Source organism: Gorilla gorilla, chromosome 19, assembly GCF_029281585.2.
Source record: "Gorilla gorilla gorilla isolate KB3781 chromosome 19, NHGRI_mGorGor1-v2.1_pri, whole genome shotgun sequence".
NCBI lineage: Eukaryota > Metazoa > Chordata > Mammalia > Primates > Hominidae > Gorilla > Gorilla gorilla.
Genome location: NC_073243.2, coordinates 21793303 through 21812142, shown reverse-complemented (window position 1 = coordinate 21812142; position 18840 = coordinate 21793303). Strand labels below are relative to the sequence as shown.

At 50.7% G+C, this 18840-nt stretch overlaps 1 protein-coding gene and 1 non-coding gene across 2 annotated transcripts; both read right to left on the bottom strand.

Moving 5' to 3' along the window:
- Nucleotides 1-8577: 8577 nt before the first annotated feature.
- On the bottom strand, nt 8578-16658 carry LOC101135170 (polyunsaturated fatty acid lipoxygenase ALOX15). Its single transcript, XM_063700565.1, has 6 exons — nt 16518-16658; nt 16139-16220; nt 15938-16060; nt 15011-15171; nt 13862-14005; nt 8578-12674 (listed from the first exon to the last, which is right to left on the bottom strand). The coding sequence occupies exons 3-6, from the start codon at nt 16026-16028 to the stop codon at nt 12591-12593; spliced, it is 480 nt and encodes a 159-aa protein (XP_063556635.1). The 5' UTR covers nt 16029-16060; nt 16139-16220; nt 16518-16658; the 3' UTR covers nt 8578-12590.
- Nucleotides 16659-18400: 1742 nt separating this feature from the next.
- MIR4520B (microRNA mir-4520b) lies at nt 18401-18511 on the bottom strand. Its single transcript, NR_106459.1, has one exon. It is a non-coding gene; the product is annotated as a microRNA mir-4520b (primary transcript).
- Nucleotides 18512-18840: the final 329 nt, after the last annotated feature.

Here is an 18840-nt window from a genome sequence, read left to right as displayed (position 1 = left end):
ATAGCCGGGAACAGGAGCTGTGGCATGGAGGTGACATGAAGTACAAGGGCCTTGGGGCCCAACGGCACAGGCTCCAACTCGGGCTCCAACTTTTAGTAACTGAATGGGAGTCCAGGCAGGTTCCTTTTTTTTTTCTTTTTGAGACAGAGTTTCGCTCTTCTTGCCCAGGCTGGAGTGCAATGGCGCAATCTCATCTCACTGCAACCTCCACCTCCTGGGTTCAAGCAATTCTCCTGCAATTCTCCTGCCTCAGCCTCCTGAGTAGCTAGAATTACAGGTGCACACCACCATGCCTGGCTAATTTTTCTATTTTTAGTACAGACGGGGTTTCGCCATGTTGGCCAGGCTGGTCTCGAACTCCTGACCTCAGGTGATCCACCTGCCTCGGCCTCCCAAATTGCTGGGATTACAGGCGCGAGCCACCATGCCCGGCCAGGCAAGTTCCTTAACCTTAATCTGCGTGCTTTAGCTCCTCCACTTCTTGCTATTTATATGGGGTTGCTGTGAAGACAGAGTGAAATAACACACTCCTAGAACCACCCTTGTCATGTCCCTTTTCCTCTCCAAGCCTTAGCTGACCGATCACTGAAAGGAGGCAACAGAAATACTGTCTTTCGAGTTAGTCGATGTTTCTTCGAATGATATTTCTTGGTGTCGTTGATGGTGTGTGGCGAGATGGGCACGTGTTAGTTCAACCTTTCTCAAAAGTAAAATAAAAATACACATGCGAAATCTTAAAACATGCCTATACCCTATGAGTAGGAATCTAAGCTAAGGGAAAAATCAAACTGTGGACAAAAATTTATGCATAAAGATGCTTACTTTAGTATTTTTTGTTTTGTTTTTGAGACAGAGTCTCACTCTGTCTCCCAGGCTGGAGTGCAGTGGCGCGATCTTGGCTCACTGCAACCTCTGCCTCCTGGGCTCAAGTGATCCTCCCATCTCAGCCTCCCCCACTCCAGTCCCCAAGTAGCTGGGACTACAGGCGTGAGCCACCACACCCAGTATTTTTTTTTTTTTTGAGATGGAGTCTCACTCTGTCCCCCAGGCTGTGGTGTGCAGTGGTGTGATCTCAGCCCACTGCAACCCCTCCACCCCTCCCAGTTCAAGCAATTCTCCTGCCTCAGCCTCCTGAGTTGCTGGGATTACAGGCACCTGCCACCATGCCCAGCTAATTTTTGTATTTTTAGTAGAGACGGGGTTTCACCATGTTGGCCAGGCTGATCTGAAACTCCTGACCTCAAGTGATCTGCCCACCTTGGCCTCCCAAAATGCTGGGATTACAGGCATAAGCCATGACGCCTGTCCCAAGATGTTTACTTTGGTATATTTTTATATCCTTGAAAAACTGAAAACATACATGCCTGACATTTAGGTAATATTAGTTAAGGTGTGTCAGCTCAAAAGACTATTATGCAGTCATTAACAGTGTTTTTAAAGAATATTTCGTTATATTGAAAATGCATATAATCTGAGGTAAATAAATCACGTATAATGTATGATCTTAGTGATAATAAAAGTATACGAGCACAGAAAAGGTTGATATTGAAATAGAATAGCAGTTATCTTTGATGAACTGATAGAAGGATTAATATTTTCTCCTTTATAGTTTTCTGTATTTTCCAAATATCCTACAAACAGACATTCATTACTTATATAATTTTTTAAAAGCTTAACTTTTAACATTTTAATTTTTTAAAATGTTAAATAAAATGAGAGGGTAGGGCTGGGCGTGGTGGCTCACGCCTGTAATTGCAGCACTTTGGGAGGCTGAGGCAGGTGGATCACGAGGTCAGGAGTTCGAGATCAGCCTGGCCAATATGGTGAAACCCCCTCTCTGTTAAAACATACAAAAATTAGCCGGGCATGGTGGTGCACGCCTGTAGTCCCAGCTACTCGGGCAGCTGAGGCAGGAGAATCGCTGGAACCCCGGAGGTGGAGGTTGCAGTGAGCCGAGATCATGCCACTGCACTCTAGCCTGGGCGACACAGAGAGACTCCGTCTCAAAAAAAAAAAAAAAAAAAGAGAGAGAGAGAACTTGATGTCAGAGTTCCCTTCTGGCTGGTATCAATCTACGATTCTAATGGGCTGGGACCACCCACAGGGCCTGAGAGATGACCGTAGACAGCCCTCAAGACCTGCCTGCCTCAAAGACAAGCAGCCACAGGGCAGGTCCAGAGCCTGAAGTCAGCAACTCACTGGCCATGAGAATTCACCAAGTACATCCACACAGACTTCCCTTGAAGCCAGCTGCCTCTCTAAAGTCTTCCTGAAACTTTCCTAAGTGTTGAAGACTCTTCCATGCCATCGAAAGTGGGCAGGGTGACAGCCCCACTCTGACCCTGCTAAACCATGGGGCCTCGGTGGCCCCCCGTCCACCTGGTGCCAAGTGGGGTTTGGCCTGAGAGGTGAGCTCTTTCTGCCACTTCAGGTAAGGGGCTCGTTGGAGAAGGTAGGCAGGCGGCGCCATTGTCACCTCTGTGGACCTGTCTACTGTCCACACATCTGGACTTTGGGGACACCACTTTCTGGCTCTTTCAGATCACACACCCCCAACGGCCAGGACACACAACACTGTCTGGTGAGTTGTCCTGAGGGTGGGGCATCTGGAACACTTCCTAAGAGGGAGTCACTGAGGGACAGCCTGCTCACTCCCAGCTACTTCTGGGATCTCAGAATCACTGGATCCAATGGAGCAGGTCAGCCCAGCTGAGGCTACCTGGAGAAATGAAAGGGGCCTTTGGTGAGGCCCTGGTGGAAGGAAGGGCACCATGTGAGTTCACAAAGGGAGCTCTCCAGGGAGGGAGCCCTTGGAGGCGGGAGCCTGGAGCCCTGTGCCCAGAACCCTGCGCCCCGCCTCTAGACTGCAGCTTGTCAGGGCTTGGCTAGGACCTCCATGAACCAGCTCTACACCTGGCCAGTTAGAAACCAGAGAAACTCAGAGGAATCAGTGGCTAAGACACTGAGACAGACAGGCTTAGAGGGACAGTAAGAACAACAGTCGGCAGGAGGCAGGCAGAGGTGTGGGGAGACACAGGCTGAGAAACAGACAGTGCCTGAGACAGGGCGGAGAGGCCCCCACTAGGCAGACTGTGCACATCAGCACCTCCAAACAGGCTCACCCTCACGATCACCAGGGAACACAAATTAAAGTCCCCCTGATGTGCCATTCATTTCACACCTACGAAATTAGCAAACATTAACAAAATTATAATGTCTCATGCTGTTGAAGCTGTGCTGAAACCAGCTTACACACACTGCCAGTGGCAGTGTAAATTAACACCACCTTTTTAGGGGAGAAATTGGGCAATACGCTTCCAGAGCTATGAAAATGTTCATACCTTTAATGTGGTAATTCTGCTCCTGGGAATGTGTTGTAAGGAAGTCACTCAACAGAACCATGAAAGATGTGTATCTAAAGACCATGAGGGCAGTGCTCTCCGCTATATCCCGTGGGCTCCAGTATGGCCGCCATGAATATTTTTTAAAATAGGGAATATTAAGACTATAGGCTGGGCGCGGTGGCTTGAGCCTGTAATCCCAGCTACTCAGGAGGCTGAGGCAGGAGAATTGCTTGAACCCAGGAGGTGGAGATTGCAGTGAGCTGAGATTGCATCACTGCACTCCAGCCTGGGTGACAGAGAAAGACTCTGTCTCAAAAAAAAAAAGACTATATAGTGGAACATTTAAGGGTTCTTAGAATATGTGAAAATGAGCAGAAAATAAAACCATCTGTACATTAAAATTAATAATTCCATAAAACAGCTGCCTGAAAGCTCAGGGCAGCCCCACCCTTGCTGGTGGAGGGTGAACGGTTCTTGATTCCTGGCTGGCCATACAGACACTCCTGTCTTCCCACTGAGGGGCCTGCCCTGCCGCTCCCTGTCTGGAAGCCTAATCCGCAGACCTCAGACCGGTGGGGAGACAGGCTCAGCAAAGCCTGCCCACCTGGCCAGCTCATGGGAGTGGCCCTGGGGAGTCTGAATGGTGCTCACTGAGTCACATCCGCTGAGGTGTGTCTCTGATGTCACACCTACAGAGGCCAAACCAGAAAGGAAAAGAAAGAGATGGTGGGGTTGGCTCTTGGTTTAAGAAAGGGATGCAGTGATTCTGCAAGTTCTGCAGTGTCTTGCTTGTTGCAAGCACAGCGGTCTGTTTAAGCTGACGTCTGGACGCCCAGCTGGTGCATCACCAGCTGAAGACAACTTAGAATAGATTGAAGGCAAAGGAAGAAGGGATCCTGGGGTCACCCCTCCTGGACTGCCCCGACAGTAGGCACGATCTCATTCTAAACTTGATCATCCAGTTCTGCATGTTTCCCACCGCTATTACCCATCACAGAAGCTGGCACTGAACGGGAACTCAGTGAATAGTGGGTGGATGAAAAGGTGAGAATTTGACATATTCTAAGACCACGTAGTATAATGACCATGTAGTATGAATGAGCACGTGTCACCAGACAATTCCAGCTCTATCCAAAGCCTCTCTAGCTTTTCAAAGGTGCCCTTCATCATGTTCTGGGGATGCTATGCCCCTTGTGCCTGCCCTGCTAACTGCCAAGGGGATGCCCTTCCTTACAGAGGCCAAGAACATTCAGTGACCGTGCCCAGGTCCAGACAAGCCCAACCTTGTTCATTCGCTCCACGCATAGCTACAGAACACAAAGAGGCTTTGTGACAGGCCTGCCCTTGATGTGCTTTCAATCTCACGGGAGAGACAGGAGGAAACAACAAAGAATCATTCACCGAGTGACCACATGGATGCTGTAAAAACAGACAGCAGCGGTGGGGAGTGAGAACACCCAGGAAGTGGGCTCAGAGTCAAGGACTAGGCAAGTCTCCTTGGGGAGGTGGAAATGGAGCAGGAATTTGAGGACAAACAGGAGTTTATCTGACAGAAGGAGCAACCGAGGTCAGGGGCACGTGTGAGTTCACCTCAGCCTTCCCCAGCTTCTCATCAGTGAACCACGGGCAAGAAATTCATCCCGACCATTCCTTCATTCCTTCATTTGTTCCTTCCACCAACACTTACTGCATGCTGGCTCTGTGCCAGACGCTGTTCTAGGTTTGGGGATATAGGAGTAAACAAGTCAAAGTCCTTGCCCTCCCGTGGGGAACATAGATCATAAACAATTAAGCAATGAATAAATAATATCAAGTCCCATTTTAGTAGGCGCTATAGAGAAATAGAAAAGGTTGACTGGGCGTGGTGGCTCATACCTGTAATCCCAGCACTTTGGGAGGCCGAGGTGGGTGGATCACGAGGTCAGAAGTTCGAGACCAGTGTGGCCAATATGGTGAAACCCTGTCTCTACTAAAAATACAAAAAATTAGCCTGATATGGTGGTGTGCACCTGTAATCCCAGCTACTCAGGAGGCTGAGGCAGGAGAATCGCGTGAACCCGGGAGGCGGAGGTTGCAGCGAGCGAGATCACGCCATTGCACTCCAGCCCAAGCAACCGTGCGATACTCCATCTCAAAACAACAACAACAACAACAAAAATGAAACTAATTAATCCACAACAAGATTCCCAGCCTGTGAGAGGTTGGTGCTCAGGACGGAGGCCTGGGCGAGAGAGACATCCGCAGTCAGGCAGCGGTTGCCATGTGAGCGCCAGGGCAGTGTGCAAAGTGAGAAGCTAAGGCGGAGGAAAGAATTCTGGGGACCACTGACATTTGCCGGGTGTGGGGGAGGGGGAGAGAGAGTTCAGGCTTATGGAGAACAACAGAGAAAAAAGTTTTGATGAGGAGGGAATTGTCCCCAGAGCCAAATGCTACGGAAGTTCAGAGAAATTGGGGGTCGAGAAGAAGCCATTGGATTGGGAAGGGGAAACAGCATGAAGTTACATTGGGAAGGACAGATTTGGTGAGGTTGCAGTGCAAGGGCAGGGAAAAACGATCAGGACGGGGACGTGTGAGCAGCGAGGGCAGAGAGCTCTTTGAAGAGCCTGGGAAATAAAACGAACTATGGCTTAGGGTGTGCAGGGGTGGGCAAGAGGCAGAGAAATGGGAGTCCAGTTAGGGCAGGGGGAGATGAGACATTTTTGTTGACCCAGGCAAGGGACCAGGAGGAGAGGGAAAAGCTAAAGACTCCAAGGAGGAAGATGTAACCCAGGGACTTCCCACTGCTTCCTTCCCACCCCCTCAAACTCAGGCTACCTGGGACCCCCCCAGGCTTCCTGTCCAAAGCCAAGCTAAATGCCCTCTCTGGCACCTGCCCCACAGTGGTTGCCCAGCGTTTGTCTGCTCTTGCTTAAGAAGACAGAGTGCTCACCGCCACAGGGCTGGCTCAACTGTGAGAAATGTTTTCCCTGGAGATCTGACACAGACGTGGCACAGTGTTGGGGTTTCAATGGGGCTTCCTATGTTTGTCTGCAGAATAAAGTTTTTTGTTTTTTTTTTAAACAAAGTCTCACTCTGTTGCCCAGGCTGGAGTGCAGTGGTGCCATCTCGGCTCGCTACAACCTCCATCCCCTGGGTTCAAGCGATTCTCCTGCCTCAGCCTCCCGAGCAGCTGGGATTACAGGCGGCTGCCACTGTACCCGGCTAATTTTTGTATTTTTAGTAGACACGGGGTGTCACCATCTTGTCCAGGCTGGTCTTGAACTCCTGACCTCGTGATTCACCCGCCTCGGCCTCCGAAAGTGCTGGGATTACAGGTGTGAGCCACCATGCCCGGCCAGATTTTTAAAGTCTTTTTTTTTCTGAGCCCAAATCCTCCTAGCTTTTCACCGTTTGATTCTAGTTCTGCTCTTGAGGCTGCCTCTGACAAAGACAGCCCTTCAGATAGCAGAATGAAGTGGTGTCTACCCATTCTTCCCGTCTTAGGCTTGAATATCCCCTGCTCTTCTGATAGCCTCCAGGGTTTCTCCTAACCACATCACACCCTCAGTATCCTTAGGAGTAGATACAGAAGGTAGAAGACTAGGCATTTATTCCTCTTGTACCAACAGCAGCTGGTGGTTAAGAGCATAAGCTCCGGAGCCAGCTAGCCTGGGTTTGGATCCTGGCTCTGCTTCTTCCTAGACAGGAAAGCTGGGTAAGTCACCTAACCTTCTCAATCCCCAGTGTCCTGACCTACCTCATCTAGGTGTGAGGAGTGCATGAGTTAGTACATGTAGAGTGCTGCAAACAGTGCCTGGGGGAGACTGAGAGCTCAGTGTGTGTTCTCTGCTCTACGATATTAAAGTGCCAGGCCAGGTGCAGTGACTCACATCTGTAATCCCTTTGCACTTTGGGAGGCTGAGGCAGGAGAATCACCTGAGGTCAGGAGTTGGAGACAACATGGCGAAACCCTGTCTCTACTAAAAATACAAAAATTAGCCCGGCGTGGTGGCTCGCACCTGTAGTCCCAGCTTCTCGAGGAGGCTGAGGCAGGAGAATCGCTTGAATCTGGGAGGTGGAAGTTTCAGTGAGCTGAGATCGCACCATTGCACTCCAGCCTGGGTGACAGAACAAAGATGGTTTACAGGACCTTGGTTTAAAAGTAACTAGACACCTGGAAGTACTCCCAGGAAGGTGAAAAATATCCAAAGACAAGGATCCAGCCTGTGGATGGAGACTGGAAAGTGGCTGCAGTTATATCACACAGAGAGTGCTGCGATGCCTAGGAGGACCAGGTACTTGTGCCCTGTCTCTTTCAGAAGCTTCAGGCCTGGCTTCAGGCTTCTGTCCTGCTTGGCATTCGCCTGTGGTTTCCAACTCCTCCGAAGTCCAGCCTTTGCTGCTGTGAGGGGATTGTCTGCCCTCTACTGTCCATCGTCTGTCATGGCACACGCTTAACAGATGGCCAGGAACTCAAGAGGCGGCGCTAATTGGGAGAGACCTTAGAGACGCACTTTTCTCCAACTCTTTTGACCATGACTCCCAGAAATATATTTTACACTGTGATTCCAAACAAAAAAGTTTCACGAAATAATGTTTACCAGCCAGGCACCGTGGCTCACGCCTGTAATCCCAACACTTTGGGGCCAGGGGCGGTGGCTTATGCCTGTAATCCCGGCACTTTGGGAGGCAGAGGCAGGCGGATCACCCGAGGTGAGGAGTTTGAGACCAGCCTGGCCAACACTATGAAAACCCGTTTCTACTAAAAATACCAAAACAAAAAGAAAAATTAGCTGGGTGTAATGGTGCGTGCCTGTAATCCCAGCTACTCAGGAGGCTGAGGCAAGAGAATCTCTTGAACCCAGGAGGAGGAGGTTGCAGTGAGCCGAGATGGTGCCATTGCACTCCAGCCTGGGCGACAAAGCAAGACTCCATCTCAAAAAAAATAAAATTAAAAGAAAGAAATGTATTGTCTCAGGCCACTCCGGGCCAAATACTGTGCTGAATCTATCAGTCTTAGGACTTTTAGAGAGAAGGCTCCACACTATCATCTCCTTGGAGCCTGGATATCAGTGTATAGACACCTTGACAGAGCCATTTTGAGACCTTCCTAGATCATACACATTCTTATTTTTGGAGATCCTGACCCATATCATACGATACATACTAAAATTTATGCACATTGGGACTTACTGTTTTAGTCCATTTTGCATTGCTATAAAGGAACATACAAGGCTGGGTTATTTGTAAAGAAAACAGATTTATTTGGTTCGCAATTCTACAGGCTATACAAGAAGCATGGTACCAGCCTCTGCTTCTGGCGAGGGCTTCAGGGGACTTCTACTCATGATGGAAGGTGAAGGAGAGCAGGCATCACAGGGAGAGAGCAAAGGAGCAAGAGAGAGGGGAGCTGCCCGACTGTTTTTAGCAGCGATATCCCCCGCTGGAACCAGGAGTGAGAACTCAATTCTGCGGGAATGGCACTAAGCCATTCATGAGGGATCCGCCCCCATGGTCCAAATACCTCCCACTAGGTCCCATCCTGAACACCAGGGATCAAATTTCAACAGGAGATTGAAGGAACAAGTATCCAAACTATATCACTTATTAATTTCAATTTTGTTTTCTTTTTGTATTTTGAAGGCAATGAGTTTTTTGGGCCTCAGCCATTTTTGTAGGCCCTTGAACAATTCACAGGCCTTAGGACTATACCCTATCATGACTAATGGGTGAAGTAGCCTTGGTAAAAAAAATCTGATCAATGAATATACACTAAGGAGAAATTTAATTACTTAGCCCTTATCTCCTGGTCTTTTCTTTTTTTTTTTTTTTTTTTTTTGAGATGGAGTCTTGCTCTGTCACCAGGCTGGAGTGCAGTGGTGCGATCTTGGCCTACTGCAACCTCTGCCTCCCGGGTTCAAGTGATTCTCCTGCCTCAGCCTCCCAAGTAGCTGGGACTACAGGCATGTGCCACCATGCCCAGCTAATTTTTGTATTTTTAGTAGAGACGGGGCTTCACCATGTTGGCCAGGATGGTCTCGATCTCTTGACCTTGTGATCCACCTGCCTCGGCCTCCCAAAGTGCTGGGATTACAGGCATAAGCCACCATGTCCAGCCTCTCCTGGTCTTTTTAAAGGGAAATGTGGACAGGCCATTAACACTAAATACATGAGTTCCTACTGGTGAAATCTTTGCTACTCTGGTAGACTGGTGGGGGCAGTACCACTGCAGGTGGGCCAAATGCCATGCGACTGGCAAGGTGTTCTCACTCCGAGCCTCAGTTTCCTCAGAGTAAAACAATGGGATTAGATTAGCTTGATGATGTTCAAAGATTTTGTTTTAGCATTGGGACCCTTTTGAAAATGAAATCTTATATGGCAAAAAGCAGACGTGGGATGGATAGACTTCTGAGTTTAACAGCTATGCAGGATGTCTGTGAAGACATCCAGGAGAACCTCCCCTAGGTGCCTGCAGAGATAGAGAGGTTTCCTACAGGCAAGGACAGGTTTAGGGACCCCAGGAATTCCTGAGGCCTTGATTGGATCTCAGCTCTTAAGAACAGCAGTGTTTTTCAAACCTCATTGACAGTGACACACAGTCAAAAATAAAGTTTGCTTCAAGATATGGTACATATGTAGTGAAATACAAGTTTTCATAAAATATGTACACTGTAAAATAAAAGATTGTCCCACACGCTGGCTGGGACAAGGATGTTTTGGGAATATAAGCCACAAAACTCTTCTTGGAAATCAATTGTATGCCTGATTAAATGCTTAAGCCGTTTTCTGATGAATTTTAATGAGATTATGACCTCTTGTTAGAAACCAGTTACCTATGCACTCAGCTAATATCAACCCTGGAGGGAAGGAATCCAAGGGCCTTTAACTGTCTTTTAATAAATCTAATAATCCTTAACTAGAACTTTTCTTTCTTTTCTTGTATCCAGTCTAACAATGATTATCTGGTCATTCTCTTTTCCTGTAAAGTGTCCTTACCTATAGATACTTGTTGAATTGACTTAGCAAAAGCCTCATTTCTTGCCGCAACGTTGTAATAAAAACTTTGACAGTGGGTCATAACTAAATTGTCCAAACCTGGCCAGGCGCGGTGGCTCATGCCTGCAATCCTAGCACTTTGGGAGGCCGTGGAGGGCGGATCACCTGAGGTCGGGAGTTCAAGACCAGCCTGGTCAACGTGGTGAAACCCTGTCTCTACTAAAAATATAAAAATTAGCCGGGCGTGTTGGGCACCTGTAATCCCAGCTACTCAGGAGGCTGAGGCAAGAGAATCGCTTGAACCCGGGAGGCAGACGCTGGGCACCGCACTCCAGCCTGGGTGATAGACCGAGTCTTTGTCTCAAAAATAAATAAATAAAAAATAAAATAAATTGTCCAACCCACCTCCTTTCTTACCCTTTCCTCTTTCCTTCCTTCCTTCCTTCCTATTAAACAGTGTGATGTATTCTGATATTGCTCTACTGATATGTTTTATTCTACTCTATTTCATTTTTTAAAATGCTGACTGGGACCCCCTAAATTGATTTCACCAGTCTTTAATGTTTTGACTGCAGTTTAAAAACCACTGGGATAGCAATCCTGGTGGACCACTTTATTAAGACAGAAACACATTGTTGCCATTATAAAATAAAATCAGAGATGGAAACCAGGAAAGATAAAGGCACATGGTGAAAGCTGAGAAACTGTCTTCTGAAATTTAAAAAAAAATTAAAGGATGGGGGCAAGCCAAAAACTTTGAGAATATGTTTGCAATGCAAATAAGTGAGAATTTGTCTTCAGAATATTTAAAGGACTCAAGTAAGAAAAAGACATGAAAGAAGCAAAACGAGCAAAGATATGAATAGAGAAATCACAGAAAAAGAAACCCACAGGGGTAATAAGCATATGAAATGATGCTCTACCCTACTAGTAGACAGGAAAGAACAGAACCTGGAATTATTAAAACTTCAGAAACTTGGAGGAAGGACCCTGGAGATCTGAAACTCAGACTTTTGATAAGGGGTGCCAGTTGGCTGGTGCTGGTATTCTGAACAGGGATGCAATAAAGCTGCTTCTTCAAACATTAGAAAGTTGCAACGTGGATTCAGCTGCCACTAAGGGAAGGAACATCTGCTACCAGGGTGAATTAGTTACTGGTATGAGCTCGACATGGAGCCAGGTAAGAAGGCAGGAATATGGTTTGCAGAGACCTAGCCTTGGACAGGAAGCTGACTTTAGAAGGTAGAGGGTTGGAGCCAAGGGCGAAGCCTAACTCCCACAGTCAGTTCTATTGGTTAATCAGCATTTATATTTAAACTTCCATACTAAAAAGAAAAAATGGGCCAGGCGTGGTGGCTCACACCTGTAATCCCAGCACTTTGGGAGGCTGAGGCAGGCAGATTACCTGAGGTCAGGAGTTCAAGACATGGTGGCACACGCCTGTAATCCCAGCTACTTGGGAGGCTGAGGCAGGACAATTGCTTGAGCCTGGGAGACAGAGGTTGCAGTGAGCCAAGGTTGTGCCACTGCACTCCAGCCTGGCTGACAGAGTGAGACTGTCTCAAAAATAAAATAAAATAAATAAAATAAAATAAAATAAAATAAAATATTCTTTTCTATCTAACACAGTGCAACTATTCTTCATAGAAATAAAGATGCTATTAGTCTCTCCTTGAGAAAAGAGACACACAAAGTCCCAAAAGTCACTGCATCCATCTCTGGGAGAGAGTAATAATATTCATCTCTGAGCTATGATAATTACTCCATGAATGGAGTCGCAGCCCTGTCTGAATATTCTGTTATCTAAAAACTAAATTGTAAAGTTAATCTTCCACAAAACGTATATAAAACAATGAGGAGGAGACCTCCAGCTGGAGTGAAGTAAGGAACTGGATTTACCCTCTTGCCTGAAATAACTGAAGAAACAGACAAAAGTGGGCCCCACAATTGCCCCAGCTTACTGCCTGGAGAAAGCTTTCCAGCTGCAGAGTAGGGAGGAGCAACCCTGGCAGAGTCCTATCATCTTCCTGAGTTAAGGGGACAGACAGAGCTGGCAGTACTGGGAGGCCAATGCAGCCAGAATTCACAGGGCAGCATGCTGAAATTGAGGGTGTTGTACAGAAAGAGAACTCTAGAGAAACAAAGGTCCCCATCAAGTATTCAGCTGAATACAGGAGAGAAGGGGATAAGGTGTTACCTTGAAGATAGGATGTATCGACAGCAGGCACCTCATGGTGGCCACAACAATGACCTCAGCCATCAAGTGTCCCCTCAGAAGATGAGACTGCAGCTCATGGAGCTGGAAGTCAGAGCTGCGCACCCAGCATTGGGCCAGAAGCCAGACCACTGGGGAATCTGTGGGCAAGAAAAGGGGAGGTAGTGGGGATCCTGTGCTGGGCAGCTGGAGCTGGAGCAGGGACAAGTGTGGGGAGAGAAGGCATGAGTGCCGGGCACTCAGCGATTCCCGCCCCCCTTGCACGTTAACCTCGTCCTCCAAACCTGTTCTGCTTTCCCCATCCCACTCCTGCCTCTCCCTACAGCTCCCACTTCCTCCCCTCCCCTTCCTGCCCGCTCAGTGCATTAGCACCCTGCAAGCTGCTTTGCCTCCAGCATTCTGCAGAAACTGCTCTTCTGGTGCCTCCTCCAGCCTCCACTTCCTCTTTCAGTCCCCGCATTGTGGACAAGATTCAAACCGCCTGCTTCCTTCATCCCACACTGTTTTTCAAAATCTCATCTTTTGGCCCCACCTCTACACAAATGACTGAATCTCTTGTTCTCAGCTGCCTGCTGGACAATTTAAATGTCTTCCCGTTACCTCAACATTGGCCAGACAAAAGTCTACCTGGGCACCCTGTTCTCTTTATGGGTGCTATTTCTGCAGGCACCTGGCCTGGCTCCCCTTTTCCCTCTCCTTGATCTCCCTCTGCACTCGCATCCACCTGTCCTCTCCATCCTGATGGTCACTACCCACATCCGAGCTCCCCTCCTCCTGGGGTCAGTGCTGGGGCATGTTGCCCCAGTCCCTGTTTCTAGCATCTCCCCTCTCCAACCCACCCTAAACACCACTGCCCACACCACGTGCCTACAGCACGTTTCATCACAGCCTTCTCCAGCTTCCCACTTCATGCTCCTTAGCCTGGCTTAGTCTGGCCCCGGTCCAACTGTCCCCTAGTAATCTCCTGACTCCTCTACCTCAGCCTCTGCCCAGTCTGTCTTGCCCCTGAGGACCGGTCCTTCCTCTCCCTCCTGCTTGTCTGAGACCTGGCCCTCCTCCAAGGCTTGTGACACCCCACCTCTCCAATCCCTCCTGGGCTGTCTCTGTCCTCAGGGACTTCCTCAGTTCTGGAGCTTCTGCAGACTGGCCCTGTGTGTCTCTCCAGCTACATTGCAAGGCCTTCGAATAGAGACTTGGCGCATTTCCTCCTTTCGCGTCTCGCCGGTGCCTTAGCCCAGCGCCTTTGAAGATGGTGCTTAGTGCATTTTGATAAGGGGCTGAGCTGAGAAGGCTGGAGACTGGGAGCAGAAATCCTGAGTCCTCTCACCTGGATGACCATGGGCAAGAGTTTCCCATCAGGCTGCAGTTTCAACATGATCAGAGGGGCAGCCAGGTGCTGCTGGCTACAGAGACTGACGTTGGCCTTGATCCCATCCAGCAGGGAGAAGTCAGCTTCGAACAATGTGCCTCCCTGGGTGCAGGAAGAGGTCAAAGGCTGCTATCAACATAAAGCATCTTCTTCCCACTCGGATTCCTCCAAGGGGGAAGAGAGAGAGAGAGAGAGAGAGAGAGAGAGAGAGAGAGAGAGAGAGAAAGCTAACTTGTCTCCATCACCTACTTTGTACCAGGTAATGGATCATGTGCTTATTGCCTCATATCATTGTTTATTTTTTGAGCCGGGGTATTACTCTGTTGCCCAGGCTGGAGTGCCATGGCGGGACTACCATGGCTCACTGCAGCCTTGACTTCCTTGGGCCCAGGTGATCCTCCCACCTCAGCCTCCCAAATAGCTGGGACTACAGGTGCATGCCACTACACCAAAAATTACAGGTGCTAATTTTTGTATTTTTGTAGAGACAGGGTTTCACCACGTTGCCTAGGCTGGTCTCCAACTATTGGGCTCAGGTGATCCTCCTGCCTCGACCTCCCAAAGTGCTGGAATTACAGGTGCAAGCCACTGTGCCCAGACTTATAATTTTTATACCTAGTTGAACGAGCCTCAATTGCACAGAAGAGGAAACAGATAATCAGAGAGGTTGGGTATTTTGCCTGAGGTCACACAGCTTACAAATAGCAGAACCAGGATTCACATCCAAGCCTATCTGCCCTTAATCCCATGAATTTTCCTTTCTGTTGTTCCATATCGCCTCCTGATGAACAGCCACAGCACTCTGATCCTGACTTTCCTACTCTGCACACTCCCCGAATCCCTAGCACCATGGGCCAGTTACATTTCTTCATTTGACCCTGTTTCTATCAACCATTCCATCTTGCACGCCCTCCCTCCACAGCTACTGTCGTGTGGGAAGGAGGCCGAGCAGCTGAGCTTCTCCAGGGTCCCTCAGGACCTCTCCTGCAGAATCCGTCCTTGCTGGCTGGCAGCAAGCCAGGCCCACAGTGGGTCCTGCAGCAGCATCATTGGCACTAGGCCACCCCACTTCACTGCTGAGCTTCCTCAGGGCTCTGATGTCCATACCTCCAGCTCCTTCTCCAGCTGGGCCTGCAGTTCCTCCATGCCTGGAGGGAACACTAGGCGAGCAGGAAGGTGAACCGAGCGCCTCAGCACCACGGGGTTGGCGCCATTAAGAAACTGGTACCCAAATAAGGCATATTCCTTCCAGGAGTCCCGCACGCGCTCTGGGGAAGGCAGTTGTTGAGCAAGTTGTGGGATCTGAGGTTTTGGTCCTTCCAACCCCACCAACCATGCCCCCTTGACTCCAGCCCACCAGAGGGACCCAAGTCTCTGGTCTCCCACCCTGCTTCTTTCAATTCCCCTGGGTTGGGTGGGATCTGGGGGTAAGCGTCCTGGGAGACATATTGGGGTGGGGGGACTGACCAGCCAGCTTGCTCTGGCCACAGCAGAAAATCCGGTTGAAGTCATTCAGATCATTCCAGCCAAGTCGGAACATTATTTTATTTTTGAGGTGGAGTCTCACTCCAGTCACCAGGCTGGAGTGCAGTGGCGCAATCTTGGCTCATTGCAACCTCCACCTCCTGGGTTCAAGCAATTCTTGTGCCTTAGCCACCCGAGTAACTGGGACTACAGGCGCGTGCCACCACGCCCAGCTAATTTTTGTATTTTTAGTAGAGACAGGGTTTCACAATATTGGCCAGGATGGTCTCGATCTCTTGACCTCGTGATCTGCCCACCTCAGTCTCCCAAAGTGCTGGGATTATAGGTGTGAGCCACCATGCCCAGCGTCAGAACATTTAGTTTTTGATAGTAAGGTCGGCCAGCCTTCAGGACAGAATGGGGCAAAGGGTTTGAGCATCATTCTGAGACTCCAACATGACAACCACAGGCACCGACCTTGGGCCGGTCCAGTGCAGTGCAGCCCATAAGCCCCTTGGCTTCCACTAGACCAGGACACCTCCCTCTCACCCAGCCTCCCCTTGCTCTCACCCTTTGGCCAGCGAAACCTTAAAATCAACACTCTTGTCTTCCAGAAATTGCTCATCCACAGGGAGGTCACATAGTTTTGCCCCAGCCACATTCAGAATTAACCCATCCTTCCAGTTTCCCCACCTGTGGGGCAGGAAGGAAATCAGGCGTGGGTGCTGGAAGCATCAGCAGCTCACGTGGGGTCAGGGGAGGAGGGCTCACCGGTACAGCTTCCTTCTCTCTTCCAGCTCCTCTTCCTGGTGTTTCTGGAACAGGCCTCGAGGGTCGTCGCCCACAGTACGGCCTAGAAGGCCAGAGGAGGGCTTGGCCAGTGACTTTTGGTGAGCGCCTCTTTTCGCCCCTGCCAGGAGAGCCTCATCACTCCGTCCTTCTGTGTGGCCCCTGCCTCTTCAGCATCACGCCCCTCCCCCAGGCTCCAGCCACTTTGTGCCAGCTGCAGCCACCGCCCCTTCGACACTCCCAAAGAGCCCTGCGCTCCAGGTTCCAGCACCCCCATCCTGCTCCCTCTTCTCCACACGCGCATCCCCCCAGCTTCTCTCGCACCCCAGAGGCCTCCTGACACCCCCAGCCCCGCGCTTACCGGTGCCTTCAGGCAGGCTCAGGACGCCGTCGCCCTCCACCCAGCGGTAACAAGGGAACCTGACCTCGTCCCCGGCTCCGGGGCCCTACACGGAGATCCAGCTGCAGAGCCTGAAGGAAGTGACGTTTGCGCAGTTTCACAAACAGCAGCGGCCCCAGGTACTCCGCTACTTCCACCTTGAGTTCTGTCTCCTGCGGGCGACAGAAGAGGCTCAGCCCCAGTGCGGCCTGGCGGGAGGGGCACCCGGCTGAGCCCTGCTCCCTCCAGCCCATGCCCTTCCTCCGAGCCTCTGAGAGGAGGAGACGTATCGGGGGTGGGGGGACTGAGCCAGAGAGAGAGGGACCGCGCCGAGCAGGTGGCCCCAGGACTCGGTTCTGAGGGGACGGGGACGGCAGGTGGGAAGGTGCGCTCCTGCTTTCACTTTCTCCTCGCTGTGGTCATTGACTATGCCAAGCGCTGGGCTGAGCGCTGCCGCGCCCTGGACGAGCGCGCTGTGGAGCCCGGACGCGCTGGTGGGAATTCCCGCTGTGCGACCCCCCAACCCCACCCCGCCCGAGGCTGAGGACCTGCAGGGGCCCCACCGGCCTGGGGACAACCTTCCCGGAGACCTGGAGGCGGAGAGGGCTCAGCCAGGGAGAGTGACAGAAAGGGAAGGCAGGGGAAAGGCGCGCCGGGCAGAGAGAGCGGCGGGGAAGGGAGGGCGAGCAGCATCTTGGAGCTGGAACTCAGAGCCCAGGTGTGGGGGGTCAGCAGGTCCGGAGGCTCTCGAAGGTGGCGCCAGGGGCTTTGGATTTGGTCCCGAGAACAAGCGGGAGCCGTTCGAATGTGTTAAGCAGGGGGAGTGAATTAGGGAGAAATCATTCCGGCTTCAGAAGGGCTTGGAAGGTCTGCAGCAGAGGTGGCGAGGCCGCTGGAGGTTTGAAATGGCTTTTAAAATAGAGAAAGCGGGAGGACCGACGACCGCTCCGGCGACAGCAGTTTCCAGACACCAGAGCTGTTTGGAATGAGGGGCGCTCAGGAGCATCCTCTTAATTCCAAGGAGATCGAGTAGCGGAAACATTTATTGAGCGTTTACTGTGTGTCACCAACTGCCCACCACAGGGAGGAAAAAAGGGAGGAGTGAGCGCGCCTTTCCACCTTCCGTGCCCCGTCCCCTCACCATGGAGTAGCGGGGCCACCTGCTCCGTGCGCATTTTCTCTCTTTCTGGCTCCCTTTGCCCCGCTTTCTCGGAAGCTCGGAGCAAGGGCGTGGGGTGCGGGGAGCAGGGCTCCGCAGGTTCAAGAGGACGCGGGCGGTCGGGGGCGGGACGGATATTGGGCAGGGACGCGGGAGATGCTCAGGGTCTAGAACTGACTGCGCCGGATTCTTGTTTAGAGGGAGGTGAAGAGAGGAAGGAGGCGCGGGTGACACCGGGGGAGGCAGGAGGAGAGGGCTGGGAGGTGGGGAGAGGAGAGGACCTCATCCGGGCATGTTCCTTTGACGTTCCCTGAGACAGACATCCGGATTTGGGGATCTGGGAGAGAGCTAGAGCAGTGATGGGAATTTGGGCTTTCGCGGAAGAAAAAAAGTAACAGGACCGGGTAGAACACCCGGTAGATATGACATGAGATATGACGGGAGGTGGGTCGGGAAATCGAGAGCGTTCTCCTGTCTTGACTCCCCATCCCTTCCCTCTCACCACCCACTCAACCCCAGGTGATAAAGCCTGAAAGGTCAGAGATCCAACAGCGCTAGCGGTTGAAACGTTTTTTAAAATAGAGAAAGCGAGAGGACCGACGGCGGCTCCGGTGACTGCTGAGTTTCCAGACAAGGGAGCTCTGTGCAATGAGGGGCGCACAGGAGCATGCCCTCAATTCCAAGATCAGGTAGCCGGAAAATTTATTAAGCGCTTACTGTGTGCCACCTGCGTGTTTTCTGTCCAAATCAGAAAAGGATTTGGACAGAAAACACGCAGGAAGAAGGAATCAACCCCTGGTACAGCAGGCAGGCGACGTAGGGGTAGGAGTTACGCACGTGTATGCAAGCCTGGATGGCTGGGAAGCCAACCTCCATCTAAAGGCAAGCGCGGACATGCACATACACACACACGCCTCACAAGTTGGATTGCAAGAGAGGGTGAAGTGGGCGAGGAGACCCAGTCAGCCGTGGCATTTGAGGAAGGTACATTTAGGCCACTGAATTCATTCCACCAACTTTGCACACTTGTCTTCCTTGTGCCAGGCTCTGGGACTCATTCCTTTTGAGAGTAAAAGTCTGCCTCCCTGGACTCCTGCCCCTCAGGCGCTCCCACAGCCCGGCACCGCCCCCTCGCCATTCCGGAGC

Bases quoted from the DNA above. Each gene is read 5' to 3' on its own strand.
- LOC101135170 (XM_063700565.1), bottom strand. From the start codon at position 16,028: ATGTGGCTGGGGCAAAACTATGTGACCTCCCTGTGGATGAGCAATTTC. The intron at 14,006-15,010 runs GTATGGACATCA...TCCTGCACCCAG, and splicing joins AGCTGGAGAAGGAGCTGGAG to GGAGGCACATTGTTCGAAGC. The intron at 12,675-13,861 runs GTGAGAGGACTC...TCTTGCCCACAG, and splicing joins TCTTGCCCATGGTCATCCAG to ATTCCCCAGTGGTCTGGCTT.